Raw genomic sequence first — 26,238 nt, 5'->3', positions numbered from 1 at the left:
CGTACCTTATTTCTGTGAAAGTCGCAGTATTTAGAGTTGGTTAGATTGTACCTGTTTATGATGTACCTGTTTGACTTATCTCAGTTTGGCAGAGTCTTTCTTTGGCATATCTCAGTTCGGCAGAGTCTCGTGCTGATAACGTGTTGTAAATCTTGTAATATACACTATTAAACTATACATAAATAAGAAAAGGAAACTATTCTGGAAAGTATAAAGAGAATAGGAGATGGAGAGAGAAAGTAGTTGTATTTCAGAATATTTCAGAATTGAATTCATTTCAACTGAACCAGCTATTTATAGAGGTTGGTTGATGAATCTTCCTAACTAAGATTTGCAATACTTCTAGGTTAAGTATTACGATTCTTCTCGAGTAAGTATCGTAAGTCTTCCTCGATAAGCTATGCGAGTCTTCTTTAGTAAGTTTCGCCGGACTTCCTTGATAAGCTTTGCGAGTCTTCCTTAGTAAGTTTCACCAAACTTACTTGATAAGATTTGCGAGTCTTCTTGACTAAGCTTTTGACAATCACTTAATATATTATTTTATAACAAAGTCAAATTATTACTGGTTTTCTTATTATGACCATATATTTAATATTTAATAAAATTTAAATTAAAACCGAAACATCACAGATTCACAATAACACCCTCCTTCTATAGGAAAAACCAATTTCCCAGTGCCCACACCGAATATGAATGAACGACTTGCAGCTGCAAACCTCTGTTTTTGAAAAACCCTCTCTCGCACTATCTCTTTCTCTCTCGATTGAGAGAATTGAGTGCAGGTATCAAATTAATCGAGTGAATATAAACATCAGCATATGCAGTTTTAATTTGTAATGGAGACGACTACAACTAATTTCAACGGAGCCGCCTCAAATCTCCACGCCGCTCCCACCTCCAAGCCTCCACCCCCTCGTCTACTCAATTACACTTGCGATAAAGTTCAGGTCTCTCCCTCTCCCCCACCTCTCTCTCTCTCTCTCTCTCTCTCTCTCTCTCTCTCTCTCTCCCCAATTATACACACACTTGAATATGTGAACTAAAACCCTAGTTATCGAGATTATATTATTCAATTAATCTGCGAATACAATGGACTTAAGCTAGTTTTTTAGTCTCATAGTGTGGCCAAGGGATTCTAAACCCTAATATTTACTGTGCGAGTTTCTAGTTCTTAATTATTATTGTTAGTATGTTAGCTATACGAAAAATATATATGTTTACATGCCTGGGGATTTATTATGTTCAGATTGAATTTATATAGCAGAAAAAATGGCAGTTTAGTTGAATCTCTCTAACTAAGGGGTTGGTATTGTATCATGACTTTTAATGACAAATTTTGGGAGGATGACTTTAATGGATTTTATGAACTTTTAGCGAGTCTTGTTGACTTCTTAAGATTTCAAAAAATATCATGACTCCTAAGACAATGACTTTTAAAAACTTTAACAGACTTCTTTTTACAAATCCATAACTTTCAAATACTTTAATAGACTTTTATTAAAATCATAAATAGCCTCTCTGAAACCCTCTAGACCTTTTGGTATACCCTCTCGATATTCTCCTATGACCCAAGTTGGGTGTATGTTCTCAAATCTGGCGACTACAAGATCGAGGACCTTGTAAACCATTAGAAGAGATATCAACATCAACAAGACTAGCAATAGAATTAAATAGCATCAATTTTGAATAGTTGGTGTATCTAGCTTTAAACCATTTCAAACGACTAAGATATTGGAGGTGAGTTTTTTGACAATCAAGCTTTTCATTCAGGAAGAATCTTTTTCTCCACGGTAACCTTCGTGAATAAACCATTACTATCTCGCCAACCACGTTTTGCGGTATCAACCATGAGATTCAATAACTCATTACTTTCCTCAATTGTCCAAGTTTTATACCCGGCAGCTTTTCCTTTCGAATTGTCATTCTCTTGACATGCATCGCCCATTTTTTCTGTGCATATTGATACATATATGTGTACATGCAGAAAAAATAAAATAAACAAGTAACGTATACATATTACTATTAGCCGAAACAAGTAGATCTATATATATGTAAAAACACAGAATGATAATAGAGAATGATAATAGAGAAGAAAAGGAACCTTTTGTCACAGAGGATGAATTGGAGAGACTTTTCGCAGAGGATGAACTCTAGGTTGGAGCGACTGGTTAATTGGGGGAAAATAAAGTCATGTCAAATCTTGACAATGATGGCCTGACAATTTTCTGAAAAAATATATACAATTTTCCATAGAAAGTCATTAAAAGTCTATCAATTATATTTAACCACCCAAGTCATTGTATATTGAATAACAACTGACTTTTAATAACTCTTTAAAAGTTGTAATTCAATACCTCAAACTTTGAAAGAATTTTTAAAAATCCTGATACAATACCTCTTTACTTTTAAAGAGTATTTAAAAGTCCTAATTGAATACACCCAGATTTTATAAGTCAATAAAAGTCATTATAAATCATGATACAATACCACCCTCTAAGATTAGGAGTTTTAGGAAGCAGAAACGACCCGAATGAAACTTAATTTCTGTGTGCTAGTGCTTCCTTACTTCTCCAGATAGCCCACAGATTTGGACAGAATGAGGTTTTTTTTTGTATATTGTTACCAAATTTTCAAGCACTGTATAAGACTAATCAAATAAATATGAAGTCTGAAAAAAAATCTTGAATAAAGATGTACAACACTAGTTGATGATGCAGAGACACACGAATGACAGTTTGGTCAAGATTATAAGTAGGTTGAAGATTGATGTGTTGGTAAAGAAGGGTAAACAATAAAGGTGCTTCTGCAAGTATGTATCTGTAGCTGGCGTCAGGGTTCATGCTTATAATTTGAACACAGAAGTTTTTTTTTTTGAATAATTTACTGAGCAAGATGCACTGACATGTAAACTGATGTTCATACCTTGGTTCCCACACACTATCTTGTTTTAAGTTCTGCAAAGCCAAAAAAGTATTTATTTGTCAGTTATAACTGTAAGATTTTATTTTAAATGCCACGGGTAATATAAGAATGTAATCTTTACATGTAACACAGGACGATTATACTGAACTGTATGGTGGTTTACTTGTACTTTCCATGGATACATAGTTGTGGATGAAGTTTTGATGCCCCTAAGCATGCTGTTTTTTCTCAACTGAAAATCCAAGATTATTAAAGTGTGGTAAAATCTCATCATGTTTACACTGAACTCGTGTACTTGACATTATTAAATATTAAAGAAATAAATGGAATTACTTGAGTACATTTGCTGTTGAAGTTAAGTCTTTAATTTGGTATAAAAATAATAATGAAATTAATTTAATTACGTTCACTGTCATTGTTAATTTGTCATCAAATCATCATCATTTGTTTAAAAGAATCAGAACTCAGAATTATCTTGATAGTCTATGAATAATCCTTTTAAGGAAATTTATTAGCACAGACTCTAGACCTTACCACATTTCATGTTTTCTAAACAAGAATTTTCATAGGCCTTTACTTTTGATTAGTCTCTTTCCGGTAGCTCAAGATACTATTATCTTTTTGATGAAGCTTTTACATTATGTTGACATGTATGTTTAATGATGAAGAACCATTGTATTGGGTTTTCACATACTTGTCCATTAATTTTATAATCTGATTTGATTTGAAGAGAGCATTGGAGCATTTGGCTTCTATTGAGCTTCTTGATCTGTGCAATGAAGCAAAAGTTGAGCGTTGTCGGGCACCCAGGGACTTGAGCAGCTGTGGACGTGCTGTTGAAAGTGTGTTGAATACATGTGGCCATGCCTCCTTATGCCCAGAATGTAGTCAGAGATGTGATAATTGTCCTATTTGTAGAATTCCTGTGTCAAAGAATGGGAATAGACTTCGGCTTCGTCTTTACTACGAGTGCATAGAAGCTGGTCTTATCTCTAAGAGATGTGATGACCGGTTCCAGGAGAAAGAGGAGGCTGAACAACTATTAACTGCTGATGTGGAACGGCTTTATTCACTATTTGATGTTGCAATCGAGAACAACCTGGTTTCCCTGATTTGTCACTGTATCCTCCTGTGGCCTTTTTGCTCTTGCTGAACACATTTTTTTTCAACAGTTATTTTTTCACAAGTAGGATACTGTTTGATATTTACTTTTGCATACAAACTTATCCTTTTTAACTTCTTGCATTCAAAGTTATTTAGAGAGTGGGTGTTTTTGGTTTGGTAATGGCCTAATGGGAATATCAGTAAAATGAAGATAACAATGACATATATGAACATGTCATTATAGTAATTTTGGGTAATGGACGATGAAGTTTATCTGTACTTATCAATCAGTATGAATGTAATGTTCAATTTCCCTTAACAGATATCCAACAGATGTTACAGATGTCTGCATGGATGAAAGTGCAGTATCTAGTGATCCTATCGTTGCTTTCTTGCTCGATGAAGTGGTGGTTAAAGATTGGTGCAAGAGGATATTCAGAATTATTGTGGCAGAGCTTCATAAAATCTGTATCCTTACTATTTGAAATAAGTTCTTAACTTCCACATAACTTTGTTTTGCTCTCTTTGACTTCAGATCAGATAGTCTTAGTGTACAGGAGATGGAAGAAGCACTAAGCTCACTTTTTAGGTATTCTGTTAAGCTTTCTGGGATATCCAATGTGCTTGACGTTTTGGAATCATCATTTAAGGGTTCTCTTTCGGCACAGTTTCATGATCTTCATCAATTACAAGAGTGTGTATTGAAGACGAAGCAGGTATGATTTAATCAAGCTCTTGACTATTATATAAGCTGATACATTATATATATATATATATATATATATATATATATATATATATATATATTTTGAGTTTGAAAGTGATAATGGTTATAAGACTACATTTGTGTAACATCCTTCAGCCTCCTTACTAGTTTCAACCTTTGGTATACTTTAACAATGAGAAGAATAAATTATCTGTATTCATTTTAATTCATGTAAGTCATGACATCTTTTATTATTATTATTATTAAAAAAAATAAAGTATGCTTGTGTAGAATGCTTGAGTTCCAATGGAACTTCATCACGTGTTAGGCAACTTATTATATTTGTCTCACATCACACATACATTCACATTTCAAGCATCATTCTGTTAAGTGAGGTGAATCGAGAAGGAAAGAATGAAATACCACTTAATTATATTATACAAGTACAGATATATATATATATATATATATATATGTATATTTGATAGTATCTAATTAGGAGTTCGCTAGAACTTGGACATATGATAAGTTAGATATATAGTAGTAGATAATGATAAGTACTCCCTCCGTCCCCTTTTACATGTCCCTTTTGAAAAATTTACGCATCTTAAGAAGAAATTAGTTGAGTATTTGGTTTCCTTGTCTACCCCTATTAAATGCACTGAATTAAATGATTTATGTGTATATGTGTGGTAATCAAACATGGAAAGTGTGTGGTAATCAAACATGGAAAGTTGTATTCAAAGGGCATTTTTTGGGAAAACATTCAAAAATTTGCTTTGAAAAGAGAAAGAGACAAGTATTTTGGGACAAATTTTTTTTCTCAAAAAGGGCATGTAAAAAGGGACGGAGGGAGTACTGTAGTAGTAATTAAGGGCCTGTTCACATTTTACTTAGAAAGTGTTTGGTTCAGCTAAAGTTTCTCTTATACATGAAGATTGAGTAACTAGATATTCATTTCCGCTACCAAAATGTATATTAGCTAAACCAATATGCACTCACTTTCCGTAGTCTTCAGGTTTAGGATATCTTTTGAAAGTTTGAAACCCTTGTTATTTCTTACGCGACGAATTAGAGTATAATGAATTGATGAACACTCTATCCCAAATACATGTCTCGTCTAAAATTTTATCGCATATGAAGAAATTTCAAATGAATATTTTTCATGTCAACCCACATTTATCATATTGATTTAACATATCTATTAAAAGAGAACATTGAAAATGAAAAATAACTTTGGAAATTTGTTGATAAATATATACCTTGATTCTTTGAATGAAGAGTTGGACAACTAATTTGAGATTAAAAAATCTTCAAAAGAGACGACTAATATGGGATAAAGAATTTGACAAATTAGAGGTATATATGTCTATTGAATTTTTGCAGAGATTGGTTTTATTTCCCTGTTCCAATAGGAGTGCAATTACATGTGATGCTTTGTACAACAAGACAACACTTTTACCCCTCTGAATTTTTTTCCTCTGTTTTCGCCTCTGTTGTGAGTTAATATCCTCTTCTGCCTCTTTAAGTTGAATAGGTTTTGCTGTTGAGCTGGACATCAATCACACATGTAGGAGGTCTTTGGTTCATGGTTCCTCAATCCTGTGTATTAGCGTTTGGATTAATAATATTGTTGCTTGGAATGAGTACGTCTTCCCCTTTAGGGGGTAAATATTCCCTCCATACCCCTTGGGACACCATATCATTTCCATTCCCATTTCCATTCCCACACCCTTCATTTCTGTGCTGTGTGAACCCAGTATTATTTACGTGATCAATTAATGTGGACACCTGCACAGGATTAATTTCTTGCAATAACATTAACACTTTTTGGGCATGTGTTAAATATGTAACATCATGTCTGATACTTCCAACCACTTCAATACAATATTGCTTTGAAGAACTAATTGTAATACTGCTGCATGAAACTATAAAATAAAAGAATCACAAGTTCTGCCAAGGACAACTAACAGAAGCAATATGAATATAAGGAAAGAGTTGTACTATCAAAGTATGTTTATGGTTTCTGTTCTATATATTGTTTAAGAGGTAGAATATAGTTTGTTTTCTGGGTTATTGGAAAGAGATTGATAGTTTGTTTTCTGAGTGATGGAAATGAACAACTTGCTGTCTTGACTAATTTAGAAATTCCTCATATTTAAAATATTTGTTTTGGTAATTATGGTGGAATCTGTGATACATAATGGTTCTTGCTTTATTTTGTCTCCATGGTATTAGATTATGTATTCTGTTATTGCTTAATGCATACTCCTACAGTGTAGTTTTACATCAAATATATGTATCTAAAACTTTTTATAAAAGTTTCAGTGTTGCTTGATAGATTATTTATGTTTAATCTTTTCGATTGCTCTGATGTTTCATAAATTCGAATAAATCTCATGTGACTAATTACATGTTTAATCATTTATACTTTTGTGCATTCGTTTACTTGTATTACGTATTCCTATATAAGGAATTGCATAACAATGTAACTTGTGAATTATAAGGTTTGGACACTATCGATCAAATAGAGTGCTCTTTTCATTTTATGTATATGGCAGACTTTTCATTATGTTTTTATTTTTCTATGTTGGAACACAGCACATGGAGATGATGATATGGTGTATAAGGCACCATTTTCTTGAGTACGTCAGGTCACGGCATAAAAGTTATGCATCTTGGCGTTCTATTGTCCACGAAAGGAAAGCAGCTGCTATTAAACGTTCATGGCCTGATTCAATAGATCAATCTTCCGATACCACTTCAAATTGTGGTTCCACACTCTTCATTGAAGAAGCACTGAAGAATATTGATATAGAAGATGGAATTGTAAATCAGATGGGTGAAAAATCTGAAATTGCTACCTTGCAAAAGGAAGGGTTCTACCCGAAGATTGACGGATTGAAAGGACTCTACCCGTTCGAAAATCTTCGAGCTGGAATTGATTCACTCTTTTTACATGGAAGTTCAGATATGGTGTTAGCTAAACATGCAATAGTATCCTTTTTTGTTTGACTATATATATATATATATGTTTATCTTTAAATATTCACTATTCACACTTTTACACTCCTAGTCTCCTCTTTTGGATAAGAGCTCCGTGATGACCTGTATTACACCTCTATGATTGTACTTATTCCTCTCCTCTGTTGGGTGAGAGCTATAACAAATCTTGGTCTCTCATTTGAGTTGCAAGGGGGATTCTCCAGGCTACATGCCAGCTTCATCGAGCATTTGATATGTCCTTAACTTGAAACAGTTCTTGTATTATTTATTTGATAGGCAGTGGTCGCTTCCCGATAATGAATGGAGAGATATTGTAGATGATTTTGCCGCAACCTTTGGTATAACAAGGCATTCCTTACTAGAATCTCTTACATTCTACCTTCTGGATGACTATACAGATGAGGCTCTGCAGGTAACATCTTTTTCATTTGCTTTGGATGTTTTTCCCTAAAATTGGATTTTTACGATCTCTTAAGTAAACCGTAGCAGGTGCATGAGTAACCTTAAAGTTATCTCTTAGACCATGCCCACTATAATTACCTATCTAAACCAATACACAAAACTCTGGTGGATATAATATGTGTCAAGGCAAATAACGCTAACCTGTTTTATACATATTACTCTATAGGAAGCCTGCAGCATTCTTCCGGAAATATCAGGCCCGACTACTCATCCTAAGGTAGCACAAGTTCTTTTAGAAAGACAAAATCCTGATGCAGCTTTTATGGTTCTAAGGTGGTCTGGGCGTGATGGTGGTGCAGAGTTAGTCTCACTTAGTGAGGCTGTCACTGCTGTTCGGGTGAGAGTGGAGTGCGGACTTCTGACCGAGGCATTTATGTACCAGAGAATGCTGTGCTCCAAACTTAAGAAATTGAAGTTGAGGCATGAACCTTCACGGAATGCTTCAGATGTCTTGAAAGACGATTCTCAAACTTGGATGAACTGGGTGGAAGCACTTGTTACCGAGATATGTTGTCTATGTATCAGAAGGAAGTTGGTAGATCGAATTTTAGAACTTCCTTGGGATTCAGATGAAGAGAAGTATCTGCACAAGTGCCTATATGATTTTGCTGTTAACGAGCCTTTAGAACCTGCTGGAAGTCTTCTTGTGGTTTTCTACCTTCAGGTATGGTAAAATTTTTGATAGAGAGAACCATTTCTTTGTCCTGCAAGAAAAATATATGCTCTTCCTTCGTGTAGCATGATCTGATAGAGGATATCTTCAAGATATTAATGGCTTGCATTGCAAATTTAGAACAGAGCAGCAGAACAAACACTGAATTATGATGAGACTTTGTTATAATTTATAAATAAATCCTTGTGTTCTGGTGCATTGCATGATAAAAGGAAATTCATATTTATCTTCATGGGCTGGATAAATGTACAGGAGTATATAACTGACCTGTGAAAGTTCACTAACAAACTAATATGTTCCAAGTTAAATAAGGTTAACAATCTAACACAGGTTTTGAAAGACCTCATTTGCAAAAGAGAACATTTTGGCAAGCACATAAATAAAATATTCGGGGTGATAGCTTCGTATCCTTTAAATATTTTCAGAATAAAATCTGTATAATCTCCTTCTCTGCCTTCTATTTGTTTGGAAAAAGGTCTTCTGATCTAAAAAGCGTGCATCATTAAATGATGGGAGTGTGTTAGTTCCTGCTGAGGTCTTAGTTTTACTGCAGACTTGTTAAGTGTAGCTCATTCGTCTTGCTGCCATTTCATGTGTACCCGTCTGGTTTTCTGTTTTGTTGATGTCTTAGGTGGTACCTAGTCTGGTTTTCACCATCATATAACTCATAAATTAATGTCTATAATATTTTATTTATACAATGTCCTTGGATAGGGGAACTATACTTGTTTGACGATAAGTATACTCAAGTGGAACTGATTGAAACCCTCAGAGCTAGATTATCAAAGTGCAAATACTACGCTATTATTGGTATCAAGTGTAACTGAACATATAGACCAGATAACTGCAGAGATCGTGTTGCTCATGATCAAGTTGATTAACCCCACAAAAAGAGCAGCACGGACATTTATTTAAAGATTTTGCTATTTTAAGCACAAGGAATATTTTTACTGCCGAAATAAAGGAGCTATATTGTAGTTCTGCCAGATAGTGTTGGGTTTGCAAGGCAGTATGGAACATCAATATGATTATGATCATAGTGTTGATATAATTTATATCCTTGTGAATCAGGTCATTTTGCTATATCTGGTGTTCATATGGCAACCAACCAATTTTGTATCATGTTTATAAAAAATGTTCAGCTGCATGCCAACAATATTCATAGCTGTTCCCGACCGTACATGTTCTTCCGTTGTATGCTGGTTGTGGCTTCAGTCCTTCAGTAAATGCGGGATTGTTTTTAGAATTTGCATCTTGAACATCGCATACATTGTTATATATGGATATCTGAAGGGGGCTAACTATTTTTTCTTCCTGTTTCAGCGTTATCGTTATGTCGAGGCACATCAGGTTGACCGAAAGCTTCATAGTCTGGAGCAGAATTTTATTTCTGACAATTCTGTCAGTGAGGAAGACTTATCCAAGATCACACTGACAAGTCAGTGGAGAGCAGGATTGGTTGTAAGTATTACATATATACATATGCACAAGCAAATTTGTTTCGTAACAAAGAAAGAAATAAAGAATCTGGAAATATACAAATGACAAGTGAATGAGGCAGATTTTAATTTAGCTAATGCTATAGCTTTTGGTTGCTATGTGAACAAGATATAATATACTATTGGGATGTAGAATATTTCAACCTAAAACAATTTGTCACGTTTCATGAACAAGAGGAAAATGTAGAAGATGCAAACAACTAATATTACACTGTGAGTATGCTTGCTGCTCCTAAATAGTAAATAAAATCATGTTATTTTTAAGTTTCAGCTGACTATATTTTTTAACTTAAAATATGATCCAGGGGAACATAGAATTCAAGTTAGTTGACAGTTGACTAATTTTGACTCCACTTGTGTCATCTTGCATCGCCTGGGTTAGAAAGATAATACGCAGTACATATTTTTAATAGTATTCTTGATGTTGTAAATTTGTAGAGAACCTACCCCTTATCATGGCTTTTAATTGTAAAAGGGTCACTTGTAAGCCTGGAGATTTATAAATTTTCCAAACAGATTTAGACCATGTAATACTCTTTCATTATCACGCCACAATACTGTCTGTATTAGTGCTTTTCCTGTTAGAGTCAACTGTTCTAGTACAAACTTCGAAAATTACTACTCCCTCCGTCCCTTCCATTTCTTTACACTTTCCTTTTTGGGATGTCCCATCCAATTCTTTACATTTCAAAACTTACCAAAAATAGTCAATGGGTCCCACCACTTCTCCACTTTTCTTTCCTTTTCACACTACTTTTACTCCACCATCTTATTTTTATACAATAAAAATCAATGGGTCCCACCACTCTACCCACTTTTCTTCCTCTTTTCAACAAATTTATACATATTTCTTAAGCTCCGTGCCCAACCCATTCGATAAGAAATGGGAGGGACGGAGGGAGTAGTTATTATGATGCTTTAATACCCTTCTTTTGTTATTTTTTTCTAGCGCAGGTCCTTGTAGGATTACAACTGGGATTTTAATCATCTGAATTTCCTGAAACTAAATTTACCTTGGAGGTTATATTTGATAGTTTAATCGACTATATGATGTGATTCGTCTCATGGAATAGCTTTTTGTCACAGGACAAGAGCATTGAACTGCTTCCAGAAGTTCAACAGCAACTCCTGAGAGATGGAAAATTACCTGAACTTAATCCTCCAGTAACTGAAATTGACAGCCCAGTAACTTCTGATCCTAAAGGGCAAGAAACAATTTTGAATAGTTTATTGGTTTCTTCTTCAGCCAAGTATCCCTTTGTTTCCCAGGGTGAAATAGCAACTCCTCTCTTGGACCCTTTATTTAGTGAAACTCCATCCAAAGGGTTTGGATCTGTATCACATTCTGGCTTTAAGAAGTATGGTTCGACATTGATATCTGAAGTGAGCCTATTAGACAATGCCAGAAGAATACAGAAGTCGATGAATGGCTATGGTAAAGACTTTAATTCTAACGGCATCACCTCTTCTGCAACTCGTCCCAGTTCTGTGATTGCCACACCTTTGAAAGATTTCAATAGAAGTTCACTAAGAAATCCTGGTAGAAGCCAGTCCCGTGATGAACAGATCAGTTACATTTCCCTGGAAAAGGACAAGAATAAGTTCACTAATCAATTTAAGAATGCAAGCCAATATTCCCGTACAATCGCAGCTGATCCTGTTGGTTCATCCTTTAGTGGTCAGGGCTTGTTTAAAGATTCTGCTCAAGAAATGTACTTAAATGCTTCTGGTAATCATGAACAGTTGGAAAGACAAAAAAAAAACTGGGCTGGGCCTCCAGGTGATTTGATGGATGTATCTTGGAGGTAAGTTCCCAATATTGTTATGTATTGCATTATTTTATTCTAAATCTGTCTTGGAATTTCTGTTAGTTAGGCTTTTAATTGTTGATTTTTTGTTCTGTGTTTGTAAATAATATTTTCCATAATACCAGCCATGAAGGGGAGGGTACTTCTATTGAGGATGCAAGTGCAAATGGTGGACCTAGATGGCGATCTGATGATACTAGCGAAGATGATGAACAGCAGACTCCATTTCCAAATGGATTTGGGGGAAATGGTGGTGGTCATAGTATATCTATGAGAAGAGCCAGAAGAAGCAGGTTTGCCATGAAGTGATTTACATATGGCTCCTTGAGACATTGCTGAGATGGGGAATGGCTATAGCACTATGAAATCCCTAGAAGTTTCTCCAAATGGAAGGCTGAATTGGAAAGAATGATAGTAGTATCTGACACCAGTTTGCTGTGTCCCAGTCTCCCAGTCTCTTCCTCACCCACTAATTGTTGTTTATCTGTGGAAGGTTTCTGGTTATAGTCACAACATTAAACCTTGGTACTGCCAAATTTTGGTTACTATTAAGCTATTCAAAGCCCGGTGTTTTAGTCCTGATAGAGTTCACTTTATCATCATGGTGTGCACTCGGTAGGTTTAACCTTTTATATGCGATATTATTCCTGTGCACACATTATGCTCTAGAAAGTGGAATTGAGAGCATGTTATGAAATTGAGGGACTATAATTTGAGTTTTATTTATCTGGAACAGGGATATTATGAAATTGAGGGACTCTATAATTTGAGTGTTATTAATCTGGAACAGGGATATAGTTTTATTGTTTTAGGTTTGTGAAGTCCCTCCTTTTATTGTTGTATTTCAATCTTCAGTTTTGCCACTTCTTGGAGCACATTGGATTTTCCTTTAGTCATTAGCAATTGTACTTTTTTGCTGATAAAAAGTGATTGGCAAAATCTAAAAGCAGTTTTTGATTTTGAAGTGTCTCGCTATGTTATAGAAAAAGTTGCTTTTCAGATTTTCACAAAAGCCATCGCAAATTTCAGAATCAAACCTTACAAAAAGCTTATTTTTTTTTTATATTGTAAATCAAAATATGTTAATATAGAAAAACATAGCAAACCAATATCTAATTTTTGTCTCAGTAATTTTTTTTACCAGCAATTTGCTTAATAACACAGTAGTCATGAACAGCATTTACAAACAGATTTTTTGGAAGCGATAAGACCCGTTTATTGATAAAGAGCATCTCCGACCCTCACAAGCCGTTAGTCAAAAGTCCATATAGCTTTCCAAAATTAAATTTTATAGTCAATGTTCACAAAAAAAGAACTCCAACCACAGCAACTCCTTGTGTATAATTATAACTATCCCCTATGGATGGCTATATTTGTCGATCCGCTACAGATCTGTAGCGTATTTCACGTCATCTTTTGCAATTTATTTTCCTCCTTCCCACTGATTACATATTATTTATTATCATATTAAACTGATATATTCTATTTATAACAATCTAAATATTAATAACATACTATTTTTAAATTATAACCAACCAATATAGGCAAATATCATTGAAGCACAATGTCTTACAGGTTCGACAAATTTTACATAATGTCTTACAGATCCAATTTAGCCAACGATTATAACCAATGTGATTAGGGATGCTCTAATAGCCTGCAACATTTTTTTAAAATTGTCATCAGTAATACAGAACGCACTTGTAGAACATGTCGAGAGTTCGAGCAAATGCAATTACCAAAAGCATGAAATGATATCGAAGTGTATTGTGTATTTTTAGCATGAAATGATACATATTCAAATTTAAATTGAAGTGTATTTTAGGGGACAGACAGTCATAGGGCATATCGGGTCATTGATGGTAATAGAATGATCCATTATTTAAGATGTTCCCCGCCGATCCCAGTTCCACTTGCCCTAGGGAGCAACTCCAACCGTCTCCCTATAAAAACTATTATAACAAACACTCTTAAGCCATATATGCATAGAATGAAGGTGATGACTCCAACAGCTCTCCTCGACATCTACTTTCTTCATTTATAAAAGGGATGGAAATATCAGAGGAGGAGTGAAAAGATGGATAAGTTTTGGAGGGAACTAACACATATTAATATAAAACTAGTTTAGGAGTCTATATGTACTCCTCTCTATTGAGGAGAGTCTTGCAGCTCCTAATTATTTAGGAGGGAGTAGAGAGGCTATTGGAGTCAAATTTTACATCACATTCATTATAATATGACTTAGGAGGCAAGGTGGGGAGCCTCTTGCGGTTGCTCTAAGCCATTACATTATAATATCTCAGTTATAATTCCTGGACAGGACAAATTTGTTGATGTTTGCTAGACGACACTTTTCGGTGTGTGTGTTCACTACCTCTTACAGTATGTTTTAATAATTCAGAAGTTTCTTTGAACCACCCTGGCATAATATTCAATCTGAATAATTCACGTTCCATGTCGCGTACTAGTCGGCTTAATTAGAAAAAATATTAAACATGAGTCCTTATTAAAAATATTTACATCATAAATTATGTTGTATTTAAATTACTTCAGAATTAAAAAAATATTAAATAAAACATTTTCACTTTTTTTAGTAGTGTATTTATTTTTCATATTTAATATATAAATTCATTCAACAGAAAAAATAACTAATAATAATTATATATATAATTGTGACAAGAAATAAAAAGGCTGAATGACCTTTTAGCACTTGAAGTTTGGGTGAAAATTCCGATGCGGCCGTGAAGTTTAAGAACGTACCTTTCGACCCTCAAAGTATCTTTGTCGTACCTTTTAGCCCTTATGGCGTATACCGGTATTTAACGAGGTGGACAAAGTTGACATTTCACACATGAGTGTTAAAAGGGGCATTAAACATTAAGGGTTAAAAGGAACATCTAATGTATTTCAATGTATTTTTTAGGGGTTAAAAGGAACGAGATGTATACTTTAAGGGTTAAAAGGTACGCCCAAACTTTACCCCGAATATGAATTGTCAAGTTTATCCCTCTATTTATACCGGTATTTTTAAAAAGGGCTAAAAGGTACGACAATGATACTTTGAGGGTCGAAAGGTACGTTTTTAAATTTCGAAACCACATCGGAACTTCCCTATACTTCGAGAGCTAAAAAGTCATTAAGCCAAATAAAAATTATATATTAATTATTCAACAAAAATCGAGAGAGTATTACAATTGACACTAACATATTAGTATTCATTTATTTCTTACAATTAAGTGAACACTTAATTGTTCACCCGGTTATCCGAATCTGTCTAACAAACTTGCGTTTGGACAGATATATGACTTTTGTAATTATAGCATGCATGTGACCAACATGCATATAATATTTAGAATAACTCAACTGGATACAGAAATTTGGAATCACCAAGCAGTCTTTCTTTCTTTGTTAGTATTATTGTATTATTTTGTAGTGTCAACGGTTCACCTGCGAGCGAATTTCAATGTGTGAAAATTTAAATAAGCGCGCAAATAAAATTTAGAATACCTCAACTGGATAGTTTGATGGCTATAAAAAAGCATATAGTGATTTCATACTTCCATGCAGATACGTACAGAAGCTGAAAAAGAGTGAAAATGGATGCAAATACTATTGCTTCTATTATAGTCTCGGTGATTTCGGTTTTCATTTTAAGCTTCACCATAAAACTTGCAAATAAATTTTGGTTGAGGCCAAAGAAAGTAGAAAAACGACTGAGGGAGATAGGATTTAAGGGAAATTCATACAGGTTCTTTTATGGAGACTCGAAAGAGGCAAATCGGATAATAAAAGAAGTCACATCCACGCCTATAGACTTCTCCTCTAACGATATTGCATCGCGTGTTCTGCCATATCACCACTATATGGCCCAGAAGTATGGTATGAAAATATATGCACAAATGACAAACCCATGCAATGTCATTTTTATACTAATTCGAGCATCGATCGGGTTTTTAAGTCATTTTCGATTTTAAGTTAAAAAGTGTATGTATCATACTATGATTATGAAACAGCTAGCTCGGGCTGAAAAAAAATATGTACAGGTAAACAATTTTTCATGTGGAATGGCTCAAAACCGAGATTGTCTATATTGGATCCAGTGCTGGCAAAGGAGATTCTGTCGAGACCAGATGAGTTCCAGAAGCCAAGGAAAGATCATATGGCTCAGGTGCTCGTAGGTGGACTCTTCACCAGTGAGGGTAAGATATGGTCCGAACATAAGAAGATTATCAACCCTACTTTTCACATGGACAAGATAAAGGTACCTATCTGTGTATGCAATGCTTGATTTACACTACCAAAATCCGATTTCTTCAATTGTCATAAATAAAATACCTTCTCAAATTAGGATTCTTAATTTATTTAGAATTTGGGGACGGACCAACATGATTTTACACACCCTGAATAAATTGTCCCTCTTGCACTTATAACTAAGAGTTTGTCTAGTGTGTGTCCATGTGCACGTACTAAGCGCGGATATTTTTACATTTAGATCATTTTGATTGGTGTGGTTGGTATATTTGCAGGGAGGTCACCATTATTAAGAAGTAAGAGCCCATCAAAATAATCTAAACACAAAAATTTTCCGCGCTTAGCATGTGCTCATGGGCACACTAGAAAAACTAGAAAAACCGTATATAATTAATGTTAACTAAACTGGTAACAGAAAATAGTACCATTCATCGTGGAGAGCTCTTTGGATATGATGGACAAGTGGAACATGTCACTATAGCGGCTTCAAAGAAATCGGTTGAGGTTGATATATGGCGAGATATACAAGCTTTAACATATGAAATAATGTGCAAAACACTTGTAGTGGGCGAGACTAGTGAAGAAATTACAAGGATTCGTGAGCTCCGTGATCAGGTTAATGAACAAGCAGTCAAAGTAGCAAACCTCATGTTCTTTCCTGGCTGGTGGTAATGATTAATCATTTACTATAATTTTCACTTCCTGCATGTTTGTGTTTACAACCTTTTTGGTTATTACTTATTAGTGTGCTATATTACCCTGTTTGTTAAGTTTATAATTGTTTGAAATATTTTCAAAATACATATGTTATGATAGAAGTTTGCCTGATATACAAATATTATTATGTATGTTAACTATGTAATAAAATATAATGTAATACTCCTTCGTACCATGCATTCATTTCTGTAGGGTTTACTTTTTGGATCTCCCATCAAATCTATCCATTCCAAAAATAGTAATTTTTAATAATATAAAACACTATTACAACAACTACTTTCTTCCATTCTATCTCCATTGAATAATCCTAAATCATAAACAACATATAATTGAGGAATGAAAAAAATTATGTTGCTCATTATAATTAGAACATGATCAAATAGTTTTTTAGTTAGGAAGCCAGACAACGGCTAACATTGGAGCTGAACTAATATTGCAGGTTTCTACCGACTAAAGATCTGAACACTCTGAAATCAGTTCACAAACAAGTTGAGGGTTTAGTGAAGAAAGTGGTGACTAAAAGATTGGGAGAATTGAAAAAAGGGGCACGCAGCGAAGGCGATATGTTGGGTTTGATGTTGGAAGCTTATCTGGACAAAACAAGTGGATTTAGTCTTGACGATGTGATGGATGAGTGCAGAAGTTTTCATTTCGCAGGGACGGAAGCTACAGCACGGTCTTTGATATGGGCACTCTATGTTCTCAGCAAATATCCTGAATGGCAAGCCAAAGCAAGAGAAGAGGTTCTGCAGGTTTTTGGAGATCAGAAGCCCAATGCTGAGGGACTAAACCAACTCAAAACTGTGAGTCCTTTTTCCTACTCTAGTACAGAAAAGCAATCGTAAAATCATATAGCTGGTTGGTAATTTTAATGATATTTGCAAATTTTGAATTATATATAATATGAAAAAATAATGTTGTTGATGAGATTTGACAGTGCAATCTCACAGCTTCATGCAAAAGCTGCGAGAATCCGGTTTTACTCAAAGCAGTTTTTGAGTTAAAAACTTTTGTTTAGTAAAATTGTTTTCAGATCAAATATCACCTGTTTTTAAGCAAAAAACTTAAGTGTCACAAAATCTCAGATAAGGTTTATCGCGAACATATGGTATTCTAACATGATAGCATGATTTTTTTAATGATTTCAGGTCACAATGATTCTGTATGAAGTTATGAGACTATATCCACCAACTAGTATGATTCACCGAGCTATCTCCAAGGATACAAAATTAGGAGACATGGTTCTACCGGCCTGGATCCAGTTGTCCATCCCGATAACTTTAATGAATCACGACCCTGACATTTGGGGAGAAGATGTCAATGAATTTAAGCCGGAGAGATTTGAGGAAGGTGTTTTCAATTCAAAAATGCAATCTATTTTCTTTGCTTTCGCTAGTGGACCTCGAAAATGTGTTGGACAAGGTATGGCAATGGTTATAGACAAATTTGTGATAGCAACTCTTCTGCAACGCTTCAGCTTCGAGATCTCTTCCTCGTATGTGCATGCTCCCAAGCATGCTTTCCTCCTCGTACCTCAGCATGGAATGAAACTTGTTGTGCGTAAACTTATCTAGCTACTCAACTATGGAATTCTGGTGTGTGTATATAAAAAGCCTTGATAATTGATATCTTTGCTGTGTTTGTATTTTTACCACTTAATTCTCCTCCAATAATGCCAGGCTGTTGGTGTAATAAGTAATGTAAGAGATGGTCAATGGGTAAGCTGTTGATTATAACGATTCTTAAAATAAGCATAATTGTATTAGGCGTGATTTTGCCAGCATTAACGCTTTTTTAGTTAAATTTGAATACAGGTTTAAGGAAAAAAAAGAAATTAAATTTTTGAATAAAGGGATGCAAATCAGGGGTGATAACAAATCGCCCAAATCACATAAACCCTCCACTCTGCACCACATCGCAAAACACGGTTTCTAATTTTCATGGTGCGATTACGGATTAATTTTTTCACAAATTGTGTGGTGTTGTGCAGATTGCGGTTTGACATATTATCATTGCGTATGAAGTTTTCGTCAATGGGATAGAGATTCTGTCCACGTGGATATTGCAGAATCCACTTTCCAGAAATGGCTCCAGGACATTCCCATTTTTGGTATCTTTTTATATTTAGTTTTAGGACAATACTAAATTCGTGTCCAAATGTCAGGAGACTGGTTTGATTCGTGTATTCATGTGCATACAAGGGTGCCATTTCATTTTTAAGATACACATCTAATCAAACTTTGCCTGACTAAACACTCTGGGAACAAATTCGGGAACCATTGTGGTCCCTAGCACTCTTAGTTTTATTTTTATATATAATTATTGGTACCTATGTTTTATTTTGAATTTTTATTAAAATTTTGTATGAGTTTTTATGAATTTTTTCAAGTTAGCTTTTTTGTTATCGATCTGTAATGAATGTATAGCATGTGGGTATTAGGGTATGATGGCCGTAGGGACGTTAGATTTGATCCGTAGCCTTCATGGTGGTGTTTTTTGGTGTTAGTGTGTGTTGCCCCCCCTTCTCAAGTGTGTCCCTCCTCATATTTATAGTGGGCAGGGTGGTAGCTTAAGGGGTGAGTAGGCTAATCTACCATCTAGGGGGATGAGTAAGGGAAGCTATTTTGCATATGTGGAGATCAGTCCAGATTTTCAGGGGTGACAGGGTGTTGAGATTGTTGCCACGTGTCCAGCTGCTTAAGGGTGAAGCAGAGAGCTTACAAGTTATTTGGGAAATGACAAGGTGTGGTGGGAGTGCCACGTGTCCAGCTGCTTAAGGGTGAAGCAGAGAGCTTACAAGTTATTTGGGAAATGACAAGGTGTGGTGGGAGTGCCACGTGTCCAGCTGCTTAAGGGTGAAGCAGAGAGCTTACAAGCAGCTGGATTGCCAATTTGGGCTAAGCCTACGGCTTTATGGACGGTGGTTAGGGGCGTACTGTAAGGAGAGCCTAAGGGCTAACGAGTTTAAGGGTCTTCGGCGGGAGCCTTCGGGTTTATGGGCCATCAGATGCCCCTCGGATGTGGAAACGCCTCTTTAGGGGCTTGGAGACATCCGAAATATGTGTGAACTCGAGTGGTCTAATTCTTTGGGGGGGGGGGAAGCTTTGAATTTAAACTGGGAGAGTGGAAACGGCGGTTGCTCTTTCGAGTAATGGAGGGCCCCACTAGCAGTTATGATTAGGGAAGAGTTTGTAAAAAGACGTGCCTATTATATAGGCTCTTGAGAGGATTTAACATATATAAGCGTGCACATCACATAATTCGTCTCCCCATTTCTCTTGACAACGTTTTTAATTTGAAGACAAGCAAATAGAGCTTTCCTCCATTGTTCTTTACAACCGCCATTTTTACATCAGGTACAACTTTTCTTTTCTTTTTCCTTTTATTTTCTTTGGCCCTGGTAGCCCATAGGGGTAGTTTTTATCATTATTTTCGCTTTTCTTGATTTGCTGGTGCGTTTGTGATAATTTTGTTAGTCTGGTAACTTCCCATTTGTGGTTGTCACTTGTCTGGAGAGTTGTTTGGATTCGTGTCAGGTCGATTGGGATGGTGTAATAGCTGAACGCCATTGGTGGGGGGAATATTGAGATAAGAACAGGAAAAGGTTTTGATGGGAAAAAAGAAAGAGGGGTTTTCTTCTTTTCTTTCTTCTTTTGGTAACCCTAGTTTTTTAGGGCCACGAGGTTGCTGAGGGTTGAGGCATTTGTTGGGGGTGCGTATTTGGGGATCTCACTTGCATTTTCATTTTTGTACCCCCTTCTTTTTCTTTTTTGACGACGGTGAAGAGTCGTATTAAGTCTTGGCTCTAATCTCCCTTTATTGTTGTTTGACAGAAATGGGTAAGCAGAGGGGTCATAACAGGTCGGGGGAAGATGATAGTCTTTCGGATTCCCAAAATCAATTTTTGTCTGATTCCCCGGGTTCTGAGGGTAGCTCTAGCGGAGAGGGAGAAGTGAGTGGTAGGGGAGTTTCTAATCCTGCGAGAGTGGGTTCGCCCGTGGGAAGTTCGGGGAGGCAAGGCTCTGTGTCGGGAGGGGATTCGAATGTGGTGTTATCCGTAAGGATGGCCAAGAAGAAGGCTCCAGTTGTACAAAAGGTCAAATCAAAGGGTGCGAAAAATATTGAGATTAAAGAGGGGGGGAAAGGGAAGGGGTCCCAAAAGGGGGGTAAATTTAAGAAAAGGGGGAAAAGTGTGGGGGGGCGCCGTGGTGAGCCGCAGAGGAAGGAGTTGATAATCCCAACTCGGAGTTGTTTGGGGACAGCCAAAGGGTGGCTAGATACTTCTGAGAAATTTGTGATGACGCCTCCGGATGTCCGTAGGGATGATTACTTCAGGACCTATGGTGAGGCATGTTTTTATAGGCCGGGGGGAGCCTTTGTATCTGATGCTATCTTGAGCGTCCAGTTGAAAGATTTAGAGTATATCAACATGCCCTGTTCGGTCCACCTGGAGAATTTAGATGTAGTGAGGCAGGCTTTCCAAATTCCAGAGGAGTATGAGGTGAGAATGCCTAAGGAGGGGGAAAAGGTGTACCACCGAGGGGATGATCTATGGGTTGGGATTCCGTTGGAGCATTTTCGTGCAGGCCTTAGGTTGCCTATGCACCGATTCATGCATACCTTGCTCACCGAAATGAGGCTAGGTTTGGGGCAATTGGGGCCGAACTCTATCCGAAAGATTTGTGCTTTTATAGCGCGCTGCACAGATTTAGGCCTAGAGCCTACGTTGAAATTGTTCTGGGCTTTACACCAACTGCAGGCTTCAAGGGGGCTGGATCCTTTGTTTGAGCTACACTGGAGGGGAAGGTCTTTCGGAGGGGTTTTAGTGGAGGGTCCCTCTAGTAATAAGGGGTGGCACCCCGAATTTCTGATGTTCCGAGGGGGTGATCTGGGTTATCTGCCATGGTATCGAAAGCCTGATGGGGCTGGGGCGACAGTAGCCGTAAGGAGGCGCGAAGAGATTGAAGAACATGAAATAGCAAAAACCCAGTGGTTTGTGGGGAAAGAATTGAAAGGGCTGTGGAATGAGGCCCATTTTAGAAATGTCACTTTTCTGTATAATCATAACTGTAAGGGCTATTTTGTCTTGAATTGGGTGCATATGTGTGATTTTTATGATTGTACCGTTCTTGTGTTTAAGTATTTAATCTTCTGATTTAAAGGAGGTGTATAATTCGTATTTTCTTTTGTATCTTGGCAGTGTTGCAGAAGGATACCACTATGTCGGGTATTGATAAGTACAGAGCTTTGCAGTTGGCAAGATCTCGAGCTGCCTCTAAGAAAAAGAGTGAGGCTGAAGCCGGAGGAACCGCTTCGGCCTCATTGAGTTCTGTGAGAGGGGAGAGAGCTGGTGGTTCTCCTTATTTAGAGGTGGCTTCGGAGCATCGGGTCCCGAAGAGGACCAGCGAGGCCGTGAGTGAGGACAAGGCCAAAAAGAAGGCTAAGATGGTGGAGGTGCTCCCTGAGGAAAAGGTAGGAAATCTGTTTGAGGAAAAGGAGGATCCGATCCCAGAGGAGATAATAAGGGCGAGAGGGATACCCACCGAAATAGGGGGGTTTGTTTCTTCGGGTTCGGGGCTGGCCCCTCAGAGTCTCATTCCTTCGGCCGCTGGTGCCGTAGGGTATGATCTTACTCAATTTCAGGCTGGAAGGGGTTGGCTAGGAAGTCCATCAAAGGGGGCGGCTCCATTAGAGGCTTTGAATATCTTCAATCTGTCTCCTGACAAGGAGGTGCTGGCGGTAGAGGGTGACGATAAATTGATGGAAGCTACTCGAGAAGCCCTTGGCCAGGTGAGGATGGACTCTTCTTAATAATTTATTTTGCCAGTTAAATTTGTTTTGTAATGTTTGTCTTTGTTGTCTTCAGTTGGGGACCAGAGTAATGAGGTTGATCGAAAGAATGGGGTGGAACATTCGTCAGGCTAAGGCTGACCGCTTGGATCGTGACAAGGAGCGAACTGAGAAGGAGAAGGTCTCAAAAGGACTAGTTGAAATCAAGAAGGAAGTGGACAAGTTGCAAGAAGAAGTTAGAAAGGGGAAAGAAGCCCTGCGGCAGCGTGATCTCGATTTGTCCAAGGCAAAAGAGGATATTGAGGTGGAGCAAGGAATTGCTGAAAGCATGCGCCTAGAATTGGACAGAATCAAGAGTTTGATAGTGGTCAAGGACGAAGAACTCGTGAAACGGGCTGAGGAGCTTGAAAGGGTCAATAAAACCCTAGAGACGGTGGAGAAGGATGCGGTCATAACTTATCAAGACAGTATTGATAAGTATAAACAATCTCAGGAGTTTAAGGATGAAGTGGACGCGGCTGCGGGCTCTTTTCATGCTGAAGGTTATCAAGATTGCTTAAATTTTGTGGGGGCCGGGAATGTAGTTAATCTGGAACTTCATTCGGTGGAGAAGTTCCTAGCTACTTTTTTAGAAGAACCTCCGGTTAACCCACAGAATGAGAATCAGGGGGTGGAAAATGTGGAGATAGAGCAAGTGGAAATAGAAGGGGTGGTGGTTAACTTCGGGGCTCGGCAGAACCCCGAAGGCTTGATAGGTTCGGAGGGTCTAGAGAATCCAGAAGCCGGAAAGGATCCTGTAGGCGGTGGAGGTGTTGTTGCGAATCCTGAAACGGAGCTGGTTGTGGGGAACCCGATGGCCGGAGGAGGGAATCCTGCAGCTAATGTTGGGGCCGCAGGTACTTTTGTTGGCGAGGAAAATCCTGCAGACGCAGCCAATCGAACCAACCCCGAAGGCGGGGCATGATCAAGACTAGGAGATCTGAAGTTGTCTTAGTTTGACTTCTTTTGTTAACTTATTTTGCTGAATTTAGGCTTTTTTTTTTTTTTTTTTTTAAGGTTGAAGTTGTTTATTTGGTGTGACTCTAAATGTAATCTGTTCGAGATGTTGGTGGGATAATTATTATGTGTATTAAGGCGTTCAGTAATTTTCTTTCTTTATGCTTATCTCGCCTCCTTGGAAACATAATGTGTGATCGGCTTTTGGTTTTCCGCTTTTTGACGTGCCTTTATTGGCTGTATTAAATGTGAGCGTTTCCCAGGTGTTGGAAATTTGAAAAGACTGGGCCTGGGGAAGCATAACTTTGACTTAGCTATTTGAGAGAAAGAAACTGGTATAAATAGGGGAGCTTAAGAGGTCTTTTTCATTTGTCCTCTCATCTTTTTCCTTCCAATTTTTCTTTAGTTTTTATCGTCCTACCAGGTATATTTTTCTTTTTACATCTTAATAATAACCCTGAATTTTTCGTAAGTGTCTTGTGTTCTGCATGTAGATATTTTCATTTGTTATGGTCATGCTTAACTTATCTCGATTACGTGTAGCAACCAAGTTTCGTACGTCCATATGGTGAAGTTATTAGCGTAAATATTGCAAGTTCCATTTATCTGTTAACAATGAGTGTTCAGAGTAGGACAGTTACACTTCGAATCTCAGTTCTTCCTCTTTTTTTTTTTTTTTTTTTTTTAGATCTCATGGCTAGTTCATCAGTCAGCAATAAGAAGGCAACAGCGAAGCACCCAGACAGGGTTGAAGCTGAAGCTATAGTGTCTCAGCTGGTATCGGAGACTCCGGGTAGTGTGTTGAAGATCGTCAAGGAGCTGTTATGCAAGGATTTAGTGGAAAAGCTGGCTGTGAAAAAGGAAATAATCCGCAAGCAACGTGAACGTCTTGTCGATTTGGAGGTCCGTATGGACGAACTGGAGGAAGCCGTTCATCAGGCTTGGGAGGAACATGACAATGTTCGCAGGGATTTGGACATGTACCCGGAGATAGCTTAATCGGGTTCCCATGTTTTCCTTCAAGATTTATTTTCGTACTGTTTGTAATAAGACTTTTCCTTTTCGCGTAATTGCCCCTTGGGGTTTTAGACTTTGTTTTTGATGATTCAAAACCTCGGATATTTTCTTTCAGATGTTCTTTTTAAGGGATTCGTTCTATTTGCAAAGTGTTTATTCTATTGTTATCATTTTATTTTGATGCTTGTGGTAAAATAAGGTGTTCTGAGATCAGTAGCCTCCGAATTAGGCAAACTTATATTTATGGTTATGGCTTGCGGTATCCTTTTTGCAGCTTATACTTATAGTTGAGGCTTGTGAATTGAGCACCTCGAGTCAGAAGATTTTGAGGTTATTCTGCATGACACTTCCCTCATCATGAGTTTTACCACTGATAGTCTTTAAAATCGCTTACTTTAGCGCAAAACGGTGAAGTTATCCGTAGCCGTAGCCCTTGGGCTACTTATGTTGGCGTAGGATGATGGCTTATCCGTAGCCGTAGCCCTTGGGCTACTTATGTCGGCGTAGGATGATGGCTTATCCGTAGCCGTAGCCCTTGGGCTACTTATGTCGGCGTAGGATGATGGCTTATCCGTAGCCGTAGCCCTTGGGCTACTTATGTCGGCGTAGGATGATGGCTTATCCGTAGCCGTAGCCCTTGGGCTACTTATGTCGGCGTAGGATGATGGCTTATCCGTAGCCGTAGCTCTTGGGCTACTTATGTCGGCGTAGGATGATGGCTTATCCGTAGCCGTAGCCCTCGGGCTACTTATGTCGGCGTAGGATGATGGCTTATCCGTAGCCGTAGCCCTTGGGCTACTTATGTCGGCGTAGGATGATGGCTTATCCGTAGCCGTAGCTCTTGGGCTACTTATGTCGGCGTAGGATGATGGCTTATCCGTAGCCGTAGCCCTCGGGCTACTTATGTCGGCGTAGGATGATGGCTTATCCGTAGCCGTAGCCCTTGGGCTACTTATGTCGGCGTAGGATGATGGCTTATCCGTAGCCGTAGCCCTTGGGCTACTTATGTTGGCGTAGGATGATGGCTTATCCGTAGCCGTAGCCCTTGGGCTACTTATGTTGGCGTAGGATGATGGCTTATCCGTAGCCGTAGCCCTTGGGCTACTTATGTTGGCGTAGGATGATGGCTTATTCGTGTCATTTATGAAATATACATATAAGAAAATAGAAATTTTCATAAACGTAAGAGCCAAATAACATGTTTACAAGCTCTGAAAGAAAGTCAAAGCCATCTTGAAGTCGTCTTAGGAAGTGGCTGCCACTAAGGGAGGAGCTTCAGGGAAAAAA

General features: G+C 37.5%; 2 protein-coding genes across 2 annotated transcripts; both read left to right on the top strand.

Moving 5' to 3' along the window:
• The first annotated feature begins 619 nt into the window (after positions 1-619).
• Positions 620-13,043, top strand: LOC108227323 (E3 ubiquitin-protein ligase HOS1). Its single transcript, XM_017402405.2, has 10 exons — positions 620-947; positions 3,653-4,043; positions 4,360-4,494; positions 4,567-4,742; positions 7,334-7,729; positions 7,992-8,150; positions 8,367-8,864; positions 10,197-10,334; positions 11,459-12,177; positions 12,306-13,043. Exons 1-10 carry the CDS (start codon positions 837-839, stop codon positions 12,487-12,489), a joined length of 2,907 nt encoding a protein of 968 aa, XP_017257894.1. The 5' UTR covers positions 620-836; the 3' UTR covers positions 12,490-13,043.
• Positions 13,044-15,761: 2,718 nt separating this feature from the next.
• On the top strand, positions 15,762-18,845 carry LOC108226326 (cytochrome P450 72A552-like). Its single transcript, XM_064080260.1, has 5 exons — positions 15,762-16,059; positions 16,224-16,441; positions 16,847-17,099; positions 17,588-17,951; positions 18,297-18,845. Exons 3-5 carry the CDS (start codon positions 16,978-16,980, stop codon positions 18,720-18,722), a joined length of 912 nt encoding a protein of 303 aa, XP_063936330.1. The 5' UTR covers positions 15,762-16,059; positions 16,224-16,441; positions 16,847-16,977; the 3' UTR covers positions 18,723-18,845.
• The last annotated feature ends 7,393 nt before the right edge of the window (positions 18,846-26,238 follow it).

Source organism: Daucus carota, chromosome 6 (assembly GCF_001625215.2).
Source record: "Daucus carota subsp. sativus chromosome 6, DH1 v3.0, whole genome shotgun sequence".
Classification (NCBI taxonomy): Eukaryota; Viridiplantae; Streptophyta; class Magnoliopsida; order Apiales; family Apiaceae; genus Daucus; species Daucus carota.
Note: the sequence above shows the minus strand (reverse complement) of the source record. Positions and strands in the feature narration are given on the sequence as shown.

Excerpts from the sequence above, each read along its gene's own strand:
- LOC108227323 (XM_017402405.2), top strand. The coding sequence starts at position 837 with ATGGAGACGACTACAACTAATTTCAACGGAGCCGCCTCAAATCTCCAC. Across the intron at positions 948-3,652 it reads ACACTTGCGATAAAGTTCAG|AGAGCATTGGAGCATTTGGC; the intron begins GTCTCTCCCTCT and ends TTTGATTTGAAG. Across the intron at positions 8,151-8,366 it reads ATACAGATGAGGCTCTGCAG|GAAGCCTGCAGCATTCTTCC; the intron begins GTAACATCTTTT and ends ATTACTCTATAG.
- LOC108226326 (XM_064080260.1), top strand. The coding sequence starts at position 16,978 with ATGTGCAAAACACTTGTAGTGGGCGAGACTAGTGAAGAAATTACAAGG. Across the intron at positions 17,100-17,587 it reads ATGTTCTTTCCTGGCTGGTG|GTTTCTACCGACTAAAGATC; the intron begins GTAATGATTAAT and ends CTAATATTGCAG. Across the intron at positions 17,952-18,296 it reads GACTAAACCAACTCAAAACT|GTCACAATGATTCTGTATGA; the intron begins GTGAGTCCTTTT and ends TAATGATTTCAG.